The sequence below is a fragment of the Suncus etruscus genome, chromosome 1, assembly GCF_024139225.1.
Source record: "Suncus etruscus isolate mSunEtr1 chromosome 1, mSunEtr1.pri.cur, whole genome shotgun sequence".
Classification (NCBI taxonomy): domain Eukaryota; kingdom Metazoa; phylum Chordata; class Mammalia; order Eulipotyphla; family Soricidae; genus Suncus; species Suncus etruscus.
The window spans coordinates 205177379-205191436 of NC_064848.1; the positions used below are offsets into that span (position 1 = coordinate 205177379).

Sequence of the window (14058 nt, forward strand, 5' to 3'; positions counted from 1 at the left end):
AGCGGCTATGCAGCTGTGGACACAGCCAGGCAGGAAATCTCTGCTCCCATCCATGCCTGCAGCTGTGGGCACAGCCTCATGTGCATGGTCCTTTCCCAACACGACCCCTGCTGACCAGCACCGGGGCCCCAGAATACCAGGCGTGCCAGATCTGCTCTGTAGGGACTGGAGCAAGGCTGCAGGTGGGAGGGGTGGTATCTGGGCTGGGCCAGTGAAGAGGCCCCGCTGGGTCCCCTAAAGGATATGACTCAGCGGGCACAGAGGCAAGTGAAACGGTTTATCTGGCCCGACTCGGGTTCAGGCCGACGTGTCGAAGAGCCGCTCGATCATGTCGCCCACCTGCTCCACTCGGTACTTGATGTACTTCTCGGGGTTCTTGGTGAAGGGCACGCTGGCGTACCTGGCATGGTCCAGGCACGAAGGTCAGGCCCTGCGCCTGTGCCCCCCAGTCTACTGCTTCACGATGCTGCTGCTGCTGCTCTCAGTCTCAGTAGACTGGGATGGACCCAGGTAGGGCCCTCTCTGAACCCCAACAAGCCCAGGGCCCCAGGCTAAGCAATGCAGTCTCTAACCCACAAGGATGACCCCATGCAAGAGGTCTTGAGACCACATCCCACCCCCCAGGACCCCACCCCACCCCATGTGGTCGCACCTGTGCAGGAAGGCTCCATAGGTCTCCTTGACGATGTCCTTCTGAGCCTGGCGGATTCTGTCCCTCTGCTCTGTGTCGGGGACGGCCCAGGCCTTCTGGATCTTGCAGAGCTCTTCCAGGCCGTCATTGAAGCCCTGTCACACACAGGGACATAGAAGCAGCCCCGGGGACTTGGGGGGGGGGGGCGGTCTTTGTTGCAGGTGGAGGAGCAAGGGAGGAAGTGGGGGGGGGCCCAGCTCACCTTGAATCGCTCCTTGATCATCTGCCGCTCCTTGTCTCGGAGCTGGAGGAAGGGGAAACTGTCCTTAGCACAGACATCCCCCTTCCAGGATCCTCCCCTGCCATTCCCGGATCCCAGTTCAGCTCATCCCATCCCAGAGGGACCCCATCTCTCTTGCTCCCACCAACCTTGACGCCGGGCTGGAAGACAGGGAGACTCTTCTCAGTGATGTAGTCTGTCACCTTCAGCCAGCTGTGGGGAGAACAGAAGGCGGGCGGGAGGCTCTGAGGATGGTCACATTCGGAGTGGTGCTAGGGTACAATCGAGGACCCCGTGTGCTAGGCAGGTGTCCCCCAGCAGAGCCCTATGCATAACTTGTTCATAATTGGATTTTTGTTTTATTTGGGTTTTGGGTAACACCTGGTGGTAGCACTCAGGGGTTCCTCCTGGCTCTTTGCTCAGAAATTGCTCCTGGCAGGCTCGGGGGACTATATGGGATGCCGGGATTCGAACCACCATCCGTCCTGGGTCAGCTGCATACAAGGCAAACACCCTACCACTGTGCTATTTCTCTGGCCCCTTGTTTGTTTTATTTGGGGGCTGATGATGCTCAGAGGTTCCTTCTGTAATTCCTGTACTCAGGAATTACTCCTGGTGGTGTTTGGGTCCCCTAGGGGATGCTGGGGATGGAACCTAAGTCGACTGCGTACAAAGCAAATGCCCTTCCTGCTGATCTGTATCTCCAATCTGAATTGTTCAAGTGTTTTTTGTTTCTCTTTGTTTTTGTTGTTGTTGTTGTTGTTATTGTTCTGGGGGCTACACTAGGCAGTTCTAAGGGGTTACTCCTAGCTCTGTGCTCAGAAATCACTCCTGGCAGGCTTGGGGGACCCTATAAGATGCTGGTGAATGAACCTGGGCTGACTGTGTGCAGGGCAAATCCCTCCATGCTCCCTGCTTTTGTTTGTTTTGTGTTATACCCAGAGGAGCTCAGGGGTTACTTCTGGCTCTGCATTCAGGAAATTACTCCTGGGTGGTGTTTGGGGACCCTACAGGATGCCGAGGATTGAACCTGGTCGACCACATGCAAGGGTCAACACACCTTCCCTGCTGTGTTATTGCTCTGGCCCCCGTTCGGTTTTTAATTCACTGAGAGGTAGAAGGAAGAAGCATCTGATGGGTACTGCAATGAGGCTGGACCCAAGTCAGATTGTCCTGGGAGAAGAGGCCGGTCCAGTCACACACTCTGGGCTCATATGAATCCACCAACCCTGGGACCCAAATGTGGAGAAGCATCTGGGGAGGGCGCAGTGGCTAGGAAGGAGCTTTGCATGTGGGAGGTCTGGGGGATGACGGCCAGCATCATGCAGCGTCTCAGCCATGCCAGAAACTACTCCTGAGCATCTCTAGGGGTGACTGAGTAAAGGAGGGAGAGTGGTTGGGCGACAGAGATGCACAGGGGAGGCAGGAGCTGGGCCAGGCCTGGAGCAGCAGCTGAGACTCCTTCAGCCACTCCCCCCCTGGTGCTGCAGCTGCCCGTCTAGTCTCCCCAAAGAGGCAGGAACAGGGGCCCTTGTGGAATGGGGCTGCACTCCTGCACGGGTCCTGATGCTGTCACCCCAAGCAGCGGGCCCCTCCCTCCCTCACCTGCGCTGATATGTCTGGATCTGCTGCTCGATGTGCTCTCGGTAGTAGCGCTCAGCCGTCTTCTGGGTCACGGCCACCAGCTGGATCAGTTCAGACCTGGTGGGCCGGAGCAGATGGGCAATGTCATCCAGGCTACAGGCTTCTGGTGCCTACCAGGGGCCTCCCCCTCCCTGGCAGCACAGCAGGGGGTGTGTTGGGGGGGTTATGATGGATGAACATATGGGGACACACACAGAATAGTCTCCACATACACACAGCAGTTTCAGACACACATGGTAATTCCTTCCTTCACAGACACACACACGGCAGTTCCTTACACACAGACACACACGACAGTTTCACACAAACACACATACACATAGCAGTTCCTTTCCTCATACAGACACAGACACACATGGCAATTCCTTACACACACAGACACACTTGGTAGTTGCTTGCAGACACACACATGCACGCACACACAAACACACATGCAGTGCAGGCCGCCTACTTTTCCAGGGCCTTGAGGATGTAGTTGTAGTTATTGTGCAGGAAGATGGCGCTCAGGGCCGGGTCCTCGTACACTTTGGACTTGCTCAGCAGGTTCAGCTGCAGGTTCCCCAGGACCTTGCCTGTGAGGGGAGGACAGGGACACCCCCATCACGGCAGTTGGACCCTGAACATCCCAGCCTGGGGGCCCCAAGGCGACTCCCCTCTGCCCGCCCAAGGCAGTGAGCCCCTCCTAGGCAGACACAGCCGCCTCCTTTGCCCCAGGGCTGCCTGTGTAAATGAAAGCGGGGTACAGGGCTCACAGATGTAGGTGCTGAGCAGGCGCTTGCTGAACTCCGAGTTGTAGCTGGTGGCGGACGAACTGGTCTCTGTGGGGGGAGGAGGTAGGTGAGCAGAGTGGGCAGCGGCTGCCAGAACCTTCTCTGGCTTTCCTTCTGCTCTGGAGCAACCGCAACACGGCTGAGAAGGGGCCTAGAGCATCCTTCAGACCCATGGGACCTGCAGGCACCAGGAAGCCCATGCAGGGATCCTCCCAGGACACTTTCTAGAACCCACAGCAAAACCCATGGAGGATGGTGGCGAGCAAGGCTGCTGGATATGCGGGAGCAGAAACCCCAGACTAGTGCGACTTGGGCTGAGCCCACGGTCAAGCGTCGCATCTCTGAGCTGCTTCCACAGCCTTCTCCTTCCCAGGACTCTCATGCACAGGGGCCTGAGGCCTACTCAGAGCAGAAAGCCAGCAGGGATGGGGGTGGAGGGGAAAGCCAAGAAGGCACAGGTCTCACAGGAGGGGGTACAGGAGGTGCTACAAAGCAGAAAGCAGCGCAAATAAAGCTCAGAGACAGAAGACATCCAGGGCCAGAGCTGGTGGGTAGCTGGGAGGCAGGAGAAGCCACCCCCACCCCCACCCCACTGTTCCCAATAGGTTCTGGGTCTACCGGGGGCTCTGTCTGTCCCCTGGGAATCTCACCCATGGGGTCTCTTAGGGGAGGAAGGAGTTGCAGAGCCCCACTGCTTACCTCGGGGGTCTAAAGGAATATTGTATGTGTCCCCGAGAACTACGGAGTGAAAGGCAGTGCACATGGGAGAGGGAAGAGAGACAGGGAGAAAGATGCAGAGGCAACATCAGGTTAGAAATGCACCCCCACCGCCGTATCACCGCACCCCAGGAAGGCCTGCAGAGCAGGGCAAGGTGTCCCGGGGCTGAAGGAACCCTGGGGTCCCAGGCACTAATCCTCAGCTCTGGAACCCCGGGTGAGAAGCAGAACAGGGTCAGCTGGGCCGAGCTCCGGCATGGGCACACCAGAGTGGAGGGACCAGCGGGAAAGAGTAGGGGTAGGCAGGGCATCCTGTATAGAGTCCCATGGGGTTGGAGGGCTCCCTAGACTGAGGGAGGAGAGAGAAGAAAGGTGGGTCACATACAGCTCGCTGCGGTGTCTCCACCAGCCTGGAGCCAGTCACAGCCCTTACTGGGAGATAAACCTCAGCTGGAGGTGGCAGGAGGATCCCTGGGGCGTCCTCAGGCCAGAGGGGGAGCAGGCATGGGCAGAACATCGGTACCTTGGGAAGCCAGCATGGCACCTGCTGTCTCCTGGAAGTCCAAGAGTTGCTGCAGAAATAGGATGGCCTGCAGGAAGGGGGCCAGGAAGTCAGGGCAGGGCAGGCCATGCCTGAGGGGCTACCCCAGCTCGTCTAGATCCTGACCCTCCCAGGCACCTGAGCTCTGGCTGCCACCCCTAGTGCCCTGGGCTGTCTGTGTCTAGCCTGGGCGGCAGCACCCCTACCCATGGGGAGCCCTAGTGTAGCACCTACATTGCTCGTGAGTTCATGCACGGTGCCATCCTTGGGCATGTTGTACTCCTTGTCTGGGTCGTTCTGTGGGGTGTAGAACAGCTCCTGAACATGGCTTCCTAAGAGGCTGGGTGCTCCCTTCCAGCCCCGACTCCAACCCACCCAGTTTTAGCTCCATCAGCCTCGCCTAGCCCAAGCACTGCCCAATCCCAGCCCCACTCACTCCTGCACCAGGCCCTGCCCATCCTGCCCCTGTCCTAGCCTAGTTCCCAGTCCCAGTTCTGGACTCGCCCCATGCCCCCACCCTGCCCCAAACATCCCTGCCCCATGCCCAGCCCCTGGCCCTGCCTGACCAGTCCCAGCTCCAGCCTTGTTAGAGTCCCATCTGCCCATCTCGCCCCCCACCAAGGCACCTTGATGTTATCAGCAAAGTCCTCCAGTGCTTTGGCCCCCACGGTTTCCATGGAAGTGATGAGGCTGGGCAGCTTGTTCTTGGTGGCCGCTGCAGTGCCCTGGGGAGACACAAGGCTGCACCGTGAGCCAGAGCCCCTGCCCTGCCCCTGGCACCTGAGCAGGTCCAACCCCGCCTTCCCAGTACCCTTACCTGGAGCACCTGGTCGAATTCAGGCTTGGTGTGCTTGAGGTGCCGCAGGATGGGGAAGACGCTGAGCACGGCTGAGAAGTCGTGGCGGATAATGGCCTTGCGGGCGGCCGACACAATGTTCTCCCCCTCCAGTATGAGCCCGTCCAGTGCATCCTAGGGGACAGGGACAGGCATGGGGGGGAGCTGATCCCTGCAGGCCAGGCAGTAGGGGGGGACACCTGAGGCTGGGACAGGTTTACAGCAGGCCATGGGAGAGTGCAGGGACCGTCTGGTGGGTGGTGTGCGCAGCTGGTCAGATGCGGGCAGGAAGAGAGTCCGGACCTGGATGAGGGAGTCGAAGGTCTTTTTCTGGTGGTGCTCGGGGATGATGTCCGTCAGCAGCTGGTACTCGCTCTGCGCCAGCCTGACGAAGGCGCTAACACAGTGGATGTAGGCGTCCGTCTCCACGTCCAGCATGTCATCTCTCCCTGGGGGACAGCATAACCCCTGAGCAGCTGGCTGCAGACGGGGGCAGCCTCTCCCAGGTGCAGGGGGCATGGGGGTCTCCCAGCCCCTGGCCGGCAACCCAGACTGGCAGTGCCCGGGGGTAGAAGAAGGCCGGTCTGGCACGGCCAGCTCAAGAGTCCAGCTCCTTAGCTGCCAGCTCAGCCCAAGAGGACAGACTCAGGCACTGGACCCTCTGCAAGAAGGGGAAACCCTCTTGAGTCCTGCTGCCTGGTCAAGGCCTTGTGGACAGCGGCGCACGGTGGAGTGCTCCCTGCATTGGCAGGTGATCAGTTCCTCCACCAATGACAACTGGCTAGGACAAAGGAATGCCCACTGTGGGCATCCTCAGGAAGCCTTGAGATAGCAGCCTTGGAGGCTAGACCAAGGCACCTGCAACCCACAGGGTACCAGAGCTGTGGAGTTTGCGGTGACATGAGATGTTGGGGCTTCCTGCGAGCTCTCACTCTGCCTGCCTTCCTGCAGAAGTGGGGGGCTGCTGCCCCGGGCACACACTCCGGGTGCAATAACTAGGACACCCCTGGCCCTGCTGAGAAACAGGCACTGTGGGGGCCCACTGGGGGCAGCTGCCTGCGGGCCGGACGGCGGTACTCACCGGCCAGCGGCCCATGCTTGTTGGTCGGGGCCTCGGACAGGTGCTTAATTCGGAAATCATGCTCGGGACCTAGCAAGATGTCGCCGCAAACAGGCGTCTGTCCGAGGGCCAGCCAGGGGGATCTGGCAGTCGGGGGGCGGGGAGGAGGCTGGGTTTGCCGGGAGGGGAGGCATGGGAGGATAGGGGAGCGGGGGCAGCATCGGAGATGGCTCTGAGCCTCTCCTGTGCCAGAGATCTCCTCGGGAACAGCCATTTCAAGCCTGACTCACAGCAGCTGGCAGGTCCCCCTGGCCCAGAGAGGGGCCCATGGGGAGGCCAAGGGAGGACCAAGGTAGGTGACCTTCTGTAGTTTTGGGCAGTGGCTGCTCAGGAGAGAGCCCTTGAGAGTGGGGAGAGAGCAGGGATAGCATCTGCTACCCTCCTGTGGCTGGTCCTGAGTCGGAACAGCCCGGCCTCCCCGTCCTGAAACTGGAGGGACACCTTGGCCCTAACCCTGCTGATCTGAGCGTGAAAGGGCTACCCTAGGCAAAGAACTGGCACAATTCAACAGGGAGACAGACGAGAGGGATGTGGGGAGCCTCAGGGAGTCAGAGCTGCCGGGCCCAGTGCCAGCGAGGGTGGCAGCAGGAATAGGTATTTCCCCCCCTCCATTCAGTCTCCAGGCTCCCTGAGGCCCTCCTGGGGATGTGTGTGAAGGCTCTGCCCAGCCGAGTGAATGGACACAAGGAAGAGGAGAAGGAAGAGGAAAGGGCATGGGGTGATTACCTTCCAGAGGAATGAGGTTAGAGCCCCCCTTTTTCCCATCTAGACCATGCTGGGAATATTGTTTCAGAAGGTTCTGGGCTTTACGGATGGTCCCTGGCACCAGAGCCACAGAGAACAGGTAAGACCTAGGAAATGAGTGAGAGAGAACAGCAGAGCCCACCACCAGTCCCCCGGCAAGGCCCCCCGGACCCCTCTCCCAGCAGGCCTGCCCCGGCCCTGAAGCCCTGTTGGGGACAAGTTTCCCTATTACGGGACCTGGGTGCTGTCAGCCCCTTCACGGGCCAGGATGTGGTGAATAGACGGGAGACACATTGAGGGGTGTGAATCCAGCACCCCTCAATACCCCACTGGTGACAAAACTGCCTCTAGGGCTACCAGAATCTCAGACATCTATAGCCCTGAGAGTCAGTGGTCGGGGCTAGGGCTGGACCCCGAGTTTCCTGCCCAAGCCAGGCACTGGGAAGCCCCACACCAAGGAGTTGGGAAGCATCGAAGTCTAGGAAGGGATCCCAAAGCAGAGCAGGGCATGGAGTGGGGAGAACCAGCACCTGGGGAGTTGGGGGGGGGCAGGGAAGGGGCCTCTGCTCTCACGCCAGGAGGAGGAAAACAAGAGAATTAGTTTCAACACAAGGCAAACAGCACCACCGCCTCGTGGGGCACAGGACAGAACACGGGAGACACACGAGCAGCTCGAACCAGCACATAACCACGTAACCCCCCCACCAAGTGTCTAGATCACAAGGCAGCTATGGGGCTCCAGGTGACCTCTGGGATTTCAGGGTTCCTGCTGGCTAGAGATGGTACAGTAGCTGCTGCAAAGCCATGGGGGTCCCAATGACAAGGGCAACACCCAAGGGGATATGGGACTCCACAAATCTTCACACCCACAGGGGTCAAGATCCCCCACAAACCTCCATACCCACAGGGGTCACAGGGATCCTACAAACCTCACACCCACAGGGGACATGGGACCCCACAAAACTTCACACCCACAGGGGCCAAGGGAACCCCACAAACCACACCCACAGGGTCACAGGGACCACACAAACCTCCACACTCACAGGGGCCATGGGGACCTCATAAACCTCCACACCCACTGGGGCAAGGGGACCTTAAGCCTTCTCACAGCCAGATCAGCTCTGGGCTCCTTGTCTTGGGAAAGACCCATCTGAGGGGCAATGACCATTCAGTGACACATGTCAGGACCCCTGAGGACAGTGCTGCTGGGAGGGCCCACAGGGACTGCAGCCTCGTGGGTGCAGGCCCACCATGAGAGAGAAGGTCACCCCCCTCCCATATCTTCACCCACTGCAGCGTTGAGGTCGGCCTGGGAATTTGTATGAGACCCGCAAGAGAAACCATGGAGGCCTGAGGGGGCTTCCTGGGGGTGCAGGAAATAGGAAAATGGCCCCATATCCAGGTGCTGCCTGGGCCAACATATCCATCCTGCCCAAACTCTGCCTGGAACACCCTGGATCCCCATCCCAGCAGGGTACAGGGCCCGTTTCCAGGCTATGGCAGCCACCATCATGCTACTATCTACCTCCCAGGAAAGCGGGGAGAGGGGAAAGCATCCCCTAAACCCAGCCACCTCTAATACCATAGCCCAGAGCATTGGAGCCCTTGGGATGCTTGTCCTGGGAACGGGTTCACAACTTCAGGTTCCTCCACCACTTTGTGGCATCAGGGAGGGCGGGCAGAGACGCAGACCCCGGAAAGTGGGGTGAACTCCATCAGTCTACCTTTGAACCTGAGACACTCCCTACTCCAAATACAGTCGTGTGGCCCCAGCCTGCTGGGGGAAGGGTGTGACTGTGGCAGAAGCTGGGTAGGATGGGGGGGGGCAGGCCCTGGTCTAGGTCCTAGGAAGACCTCCTCTGGGACTGAGTGTTGGGGGGCAAAGACCCAGGCCCTCACCCCTACGTGCTCACCTGGCCGCCGGACGGGCTTCTTGGTGGGTGTGTCTTTCCTCTTATTGGAGGTGGCGGGGGAGTAAGGCACCCCGGCCAAGGAGCTGTTCTTCCGAAAGTGCTCTTTGAGCCCCCGAAGGGAGCGGTCCAGCTGGCTGGAGCGGATCTGGTAGTAGACGTTCATGAAATCTGAGGAGACAGTGAGACTGAGTTGTGGCCCAGAGGCCCCCGCACCTGCCCCCAGTCAGGTGCCTGTCAGGGTGAAGTTCTGTAGGTAAAAAACAGGAAGTCAGAGGGGCCGGATTGATAGCGGTAGGGTGTTTGCTTTGCTTGTGGCCGAGCCAGGACAAACCTGGGTTCAATCCCCAGTGTCCCATATGGTCCCCCGAACTAGGAGCAACTTCTGAGTGCAAAGTTAGGAGTAAGCCCTGGGCGTCACTGGATGTGGCCCAAAACCAAAATAAATAAATAAATAAATAAATAAATAAATAAATAAATAAATAAATAAATAAAGGAGCCAGAGCGGTTGCGCAGCAGTAAGGCATTTACCTTGCATGTGACTGACCTGGGTTGGACCATGGTTCGATCCCCTAGCATCCCATATGGTCCCCCAAGCCAGGAGTGATTTCTGAGCACATAGCCAGTAGTAACCCCTGTGCATCACTGGGTGTGGCCCAAAAAACAAAACAAACAAACAAAACAAAAAACAAAAAAAAGAAACAGGAGTTGGGGTGGGGTAGGGTGGGGCCAAAGAGAGAATTGAGCAGGTTAAGCTGGAGGTACCATATGGGATGCTGGGGATCAAACCTGGGTTGGCTGCATGCAAGGCAAATGCCATCTCTGCCCTGGCCCAGGTTATTTTATCTTGGGGCATGACAAGGGTAAGTTTGTTTTTGGATTATGGGTGACGATGCTCAGGGTTTATTCCTGTTCTGTGCTCAGGAATCACTCCTGATGGGGCTCGAGGGACACTAAAGGTGGTTGGAGATCAAACGCAGGTCAGCTGTGTGCTAACACCTTATCTGGTGCTGTATTTTCTCTGTGTTTGCCAGGGAGGGATCTCCAGGTCCCATGCATGCAAGGAATGTTTGGTGTTTTTTTTTTGGTTTTTCGGGCCACACCCGTTTGATGCTCAGGGGTTACTCCTGGCTAAGCGCTCAGAAATTGCCCCTGGACGGACCGTGGTTCGATCCCCCGGCGTCCCATATGGTCCCCCAAGCCAGGAGCAACTTCTGAGCGTATAGCCAGGAGTAACCCCTGAGCGTCACCGGGTGTGGCCCAAATACAAAAAAAAACAAGAACAAAACAGAAATTGCCCCTGGCTTGGGGGGACCATATGGGACGCTGGGGGATCGAACCTCGGTCACAATCTTTCCTTGGCTAGCACTTGCAAGGCAGACACCTTACCTCTAGCGCCACCTCGCCGGCCCCAAGGAATGTTTTCTACCTACCATTGGGTCCCAGTCCCAAGATGGTCTGACATTTTTTTGGGGGGGTGGGGTGTTGAGCCACGCCCCACGGCACTCAGGAATTACTCCTGGCTCTGTGCTCAGAAATTACTCCTGGCAGGCTCAGAGGACCATGATGCCGTGGATCGAACCTGGGTCAGCTGTGTGCAAGGAAAAACACCCTCCCCACTGTGCCATCCCTCTGGTACCTGTTTTTATTTTTTTTGTTTTTGTTTTTCTGGGGGTCATACCTAGTGGTGCTCAGGGTTACTCCTGACTCTGTGCTCAGTAATCAATCCTGGCACGCATGGGGGACCATATAGGATGCCGGGAATCTAACCACCATCTGTTCTAGATAGGTTGTTTTGATTTTTAAAACTTGAACTGGATGGGGCCGGAGATGTAGCACAGCGGTAGTGTTTGCCTTGCAAGTGGCTGACCCATAACCAATGGTGGTTCAAATCCCGGCATCCCATATAGTCCCCCCATGCCTGCCAGGAGCGATTTCTGAGCAGGGAGCCAGGAGTAACCCTTGAGCACCAATGGGTGTGGCCCCCCAAAAAAAAGCCCTAACATGTAAAGCTGAAGATTTGATCTTGGAGAGAGAGAGAAGAGAAGAGAAGAGAAGAGAAGAGAAGAGAAGAGAAGAGAAGAGAAGAGAAGAGAAGAGAAGAGAAGAGAAGAGAAGAGAAGAGAAGAGAAGAGAAGAGAAGAGAAGAGAAGAGAAGAGAAGAGAAGAGAGAGGGAGAGGGGGGGGGAGAGAGAGAGAGAAAGTACCACCAAAGTACTGGAACATTATACAGCTGTTAAAAAGAACACCTGGATATGCGCTCAGAAATCACTCCTTGCTTGGGAGACTATATGGATGCCAGGGGATCAAAACCACAATCAGTCTTAGGTTAGCACGGGCAAGGCAAACACCCTACCGCTTGCGCCACTACTCTAGCCCTGGGAATAATTTCTGATTACAGAGCCAGGAGTGACCCCTAAATGCTTCTGGTTGTGGCCCCAAAACAAACAAACATGCAAAACGTGTGTGTTGGGAAAGGGTGACAAGACTGAACAGACAGAGCAGTGGGGAAGGAGCTTTCCTTGCATGCAGCTGACCCACATTCAATCCCTGGGATCACCTGGAAAGATCCCTGAGCACAGAGCAGGGACTAAGCCCTGAGCACAAAGAGGAACAAAAAGATCTTGGATCTGACTAGACTCAGTTTTCTAGGTATTCCTGCTACCCCTAGTTAGCAACTATTAATTCCTAATCAACTTCTACTGAGAAATATGCAAAAGGGTCAGAGAGATAATGCAGAGGCTAAGACACTTGCCTTGCACATATGCTGACCCTAATTCAGTCCCTGCACCATAGATGGTCTCAGACCACCGCCAGGAGTGACCCCTGAGTAGAGCTCGGAGTAGCTCCAAAAGCTTCCGAGTATGGCCCCCAAAAGCAAAATGAAGAAAAGTAAAAGGGGCCGGAACAATAGTACAACAGAGAGGGCGTTTGCCTTGCACGTGGCCAAATCCAGGTTTGATCCCCAAATTCCTAACTAAGCCTGCCAGAAGTGATTTCTGAGCACAGAGCCAGAAAGTAATCCCTGGGGGCTGGAAAGGTGGCGCTAGAGGTAAGGTGTCTGCCTTGCAAGCGCTAGCGTAGGACGGACAGCGGTTCGATCCCCCTGCGTCCCATATGGTCCCCCCAAGCCAAGGGTGATTTCTTTTTCTTTTCTTTTCTTTTTTTTTTTTTTTTTTTGTGTTTTTTGGGTCACACCCGGCAGTGCTCAGAAATTGCTCCTGGCAGGCACGGGGGACCATATGGGACGCCGGGATTCGAACCAATCACCTTCTGCATGAAAGGTAAACGCCTTACCTCCATGCTATCTCTCCGGCCCCATCGGGGTGATTTCTGAGCGCATAGCCAGGAGTAACCCCTGAGCATCAAACGGGTGTGGCCCAAAAACCAAAAAAAAAAAAAGTAATCCCTGAACATTATTAAGTGTGGCAAAAACAACATTAAATAAAAAGAAAAGAGTGAAAGAAAAAGCAAAAAAAAAAAAAAAAAGGGGGGGGCTGGAGAGATAGCATGGAGGTAAGGCGTTTGCCTTTCATGCAGGAGGTCATCGGTTCGAATCCCAGCGCCCCATATGGTCCCCTGTGCCTGCCAGGAGCAATTTCTGAGCCTGGAGCCAGGAATAACCCCTAAGCACTGCCAGGTGTGACCCAAAAACCAAAAAAAAAAAAAAAAAAAAAAAAAAAAAAAAAAAACCTTAGAGGAGTTGGAGAGATAGCACAGCAATAGGGCATTTGCCTTGCAAGTAGCCAACCAAGAAAGGATGGTAGTTCGAATCCTGGCATGCCATATGGTCCCCCTAGCCTATCAGGAGCAATTTCTGAGCGCAGAGCCAGCAGTAACCCCTGAGCACCACTAGGTGTGACCCAAAAATTAAAAAAAAAAAAAAAAAAAACAACTTAGAAAAAGATAAAGCAGCCACAACCCACCCCAGGTGATTACAGAAGGGAAAAGACTTGCTAGGATTCCACCACTGCCACGTCCAGGCAGCTCACCTTGGTTGCGGCCGTACTCCACCAGCCAGCGGGCGATGCGGATCACATCCTGCAGTACAGCTTCGGGCAGGTGCTCCAGGGGCACCTCCTCCGGGACTTCCAGCTCGTCCTCCATACTGATCAGGTCCAGGATAAGCACGGGAGACACGACTTTACTGTGCCGGGACATGAGGCTGCGGAACTCGGACTCCAGGGACTCCTTTCCTCGCTCAAAGAGGAGTTTCTACAACCAAGGGGAGGATGGCAGGGACCCTCCGGTCAAAGGGATCAGTAAGTCAGTGGCCCAGTCTCCCGCGCCTCCGCTGCCTTTACCCAAGAATCTCGCTGGACTATTTCCCTCAAATGCAAATCAGGGTGCTAGAAGGAAAAGGTGATTATCTGGTTTATCTGTTCGTTTGATTTTTAAGCTCAGGGCTTATACCTGCCTCTGTACTCTGGGATCACTCCTGGTAGGCTTGGGGGACCTATGGGAGGACCAGGATCAAACCTTATACAAAACATATGCCCTCCCCATTGTGCTATTGCTATACCCTTGAAATGTTTTTCAAATGTGGGCTAATTACCATTTAATTTTATCAATTCAACTTTTTATATGTGTGTGTCATATTATTGGTATCTTTTTTTGTTTTGGTTTTTGGGCCACACCCGGCGGTGCTCAGGGGTTACTCCTGGCTGTCTGCTCAGAAATAGCTCCTGGCAGGCACGGGGGACCCTATGGGACACCAGGATTCGAATCAGCCACCTTTGGTCCTGGATCGGCTGCTTACAAGGCAAATGCCGCTGTGCTATCTCTCCAGGCTCTATTATTGGTATCTTAATTATTTCTTTATTTTAATTTTTTTTGGGGGGTCACACCCAGCAGTGCTCAGGAGTT

General features: G+C 56.0%; 1 protein-coding gene across 4 annotated transcripts in view; it reads right to left on the reverse strand.

Annotated features, from left to right (window-relative positions):
- Window positions 1-262: 262 nt before the first annotated feature.
- Window positions 263-14058, reverse strand: part of EXOC7 (exocyst complex component 7) — a 17488-nt gene continuing 3692 nt past the window's right edge. The window contains exons 5-20 of one of the 4 annotated variants that reach the window (XM_049770551.1): window positions 13185-13407; window positions 9196-9363; window positions 7265-7357; window positions 5722-5867; window positions 5401-5553; window positions 5210-5308; window positions 4818-4880; window positions 4566-4632; window positions 4025-4063; window positions 3308-3373; window positions 3007-3127; window positions 2517-2612; window positions 1061-1124; window positions 894-935; window positions 653-786; window positions 263-400 (exon numbers count right to left, since the gene is read on the reverse strand). In XM_049770551.1, the coding sequence (XP_049626508.1) occupies window positions 298-400; window positions 653-786; window positions 894-935; window positions 1061-1124; window positions 2517-2612; window positions 3007-3127; window positions 3308-3373; window positions 4025-4063; window positions 4566-4632; window positions 4818-4880; window positions 5210-5308; window positions 5401-5553; window positions 5722-5867; window positions 7265-7357; window positions 9196-9363; window positions 13185-13407 (1677 nt within the window). In that variant the 3' untranslated portion in view covers window positions 263-297. The remainder of the gene's footprint in view (window positions 401-652; window positions 787-893; window positions 936-1060; window positions 1125-2516; window positions 2613-3006; window positions 3128-3307; window positions 3374-4024; window positions 4064-4565; window positions 4633-4817; window positions 4881-5209; window positions 5309-5400; window positions 5554-5721; window positions 5868-7264; window positions 7358-9195; window positions 9364-13184; window positions 13408-14058) is intronic. The other 3 variants (XM_049770566.1, XM_049770556.1, XM_049770571.1) reach the window with 3 other exon arrangements.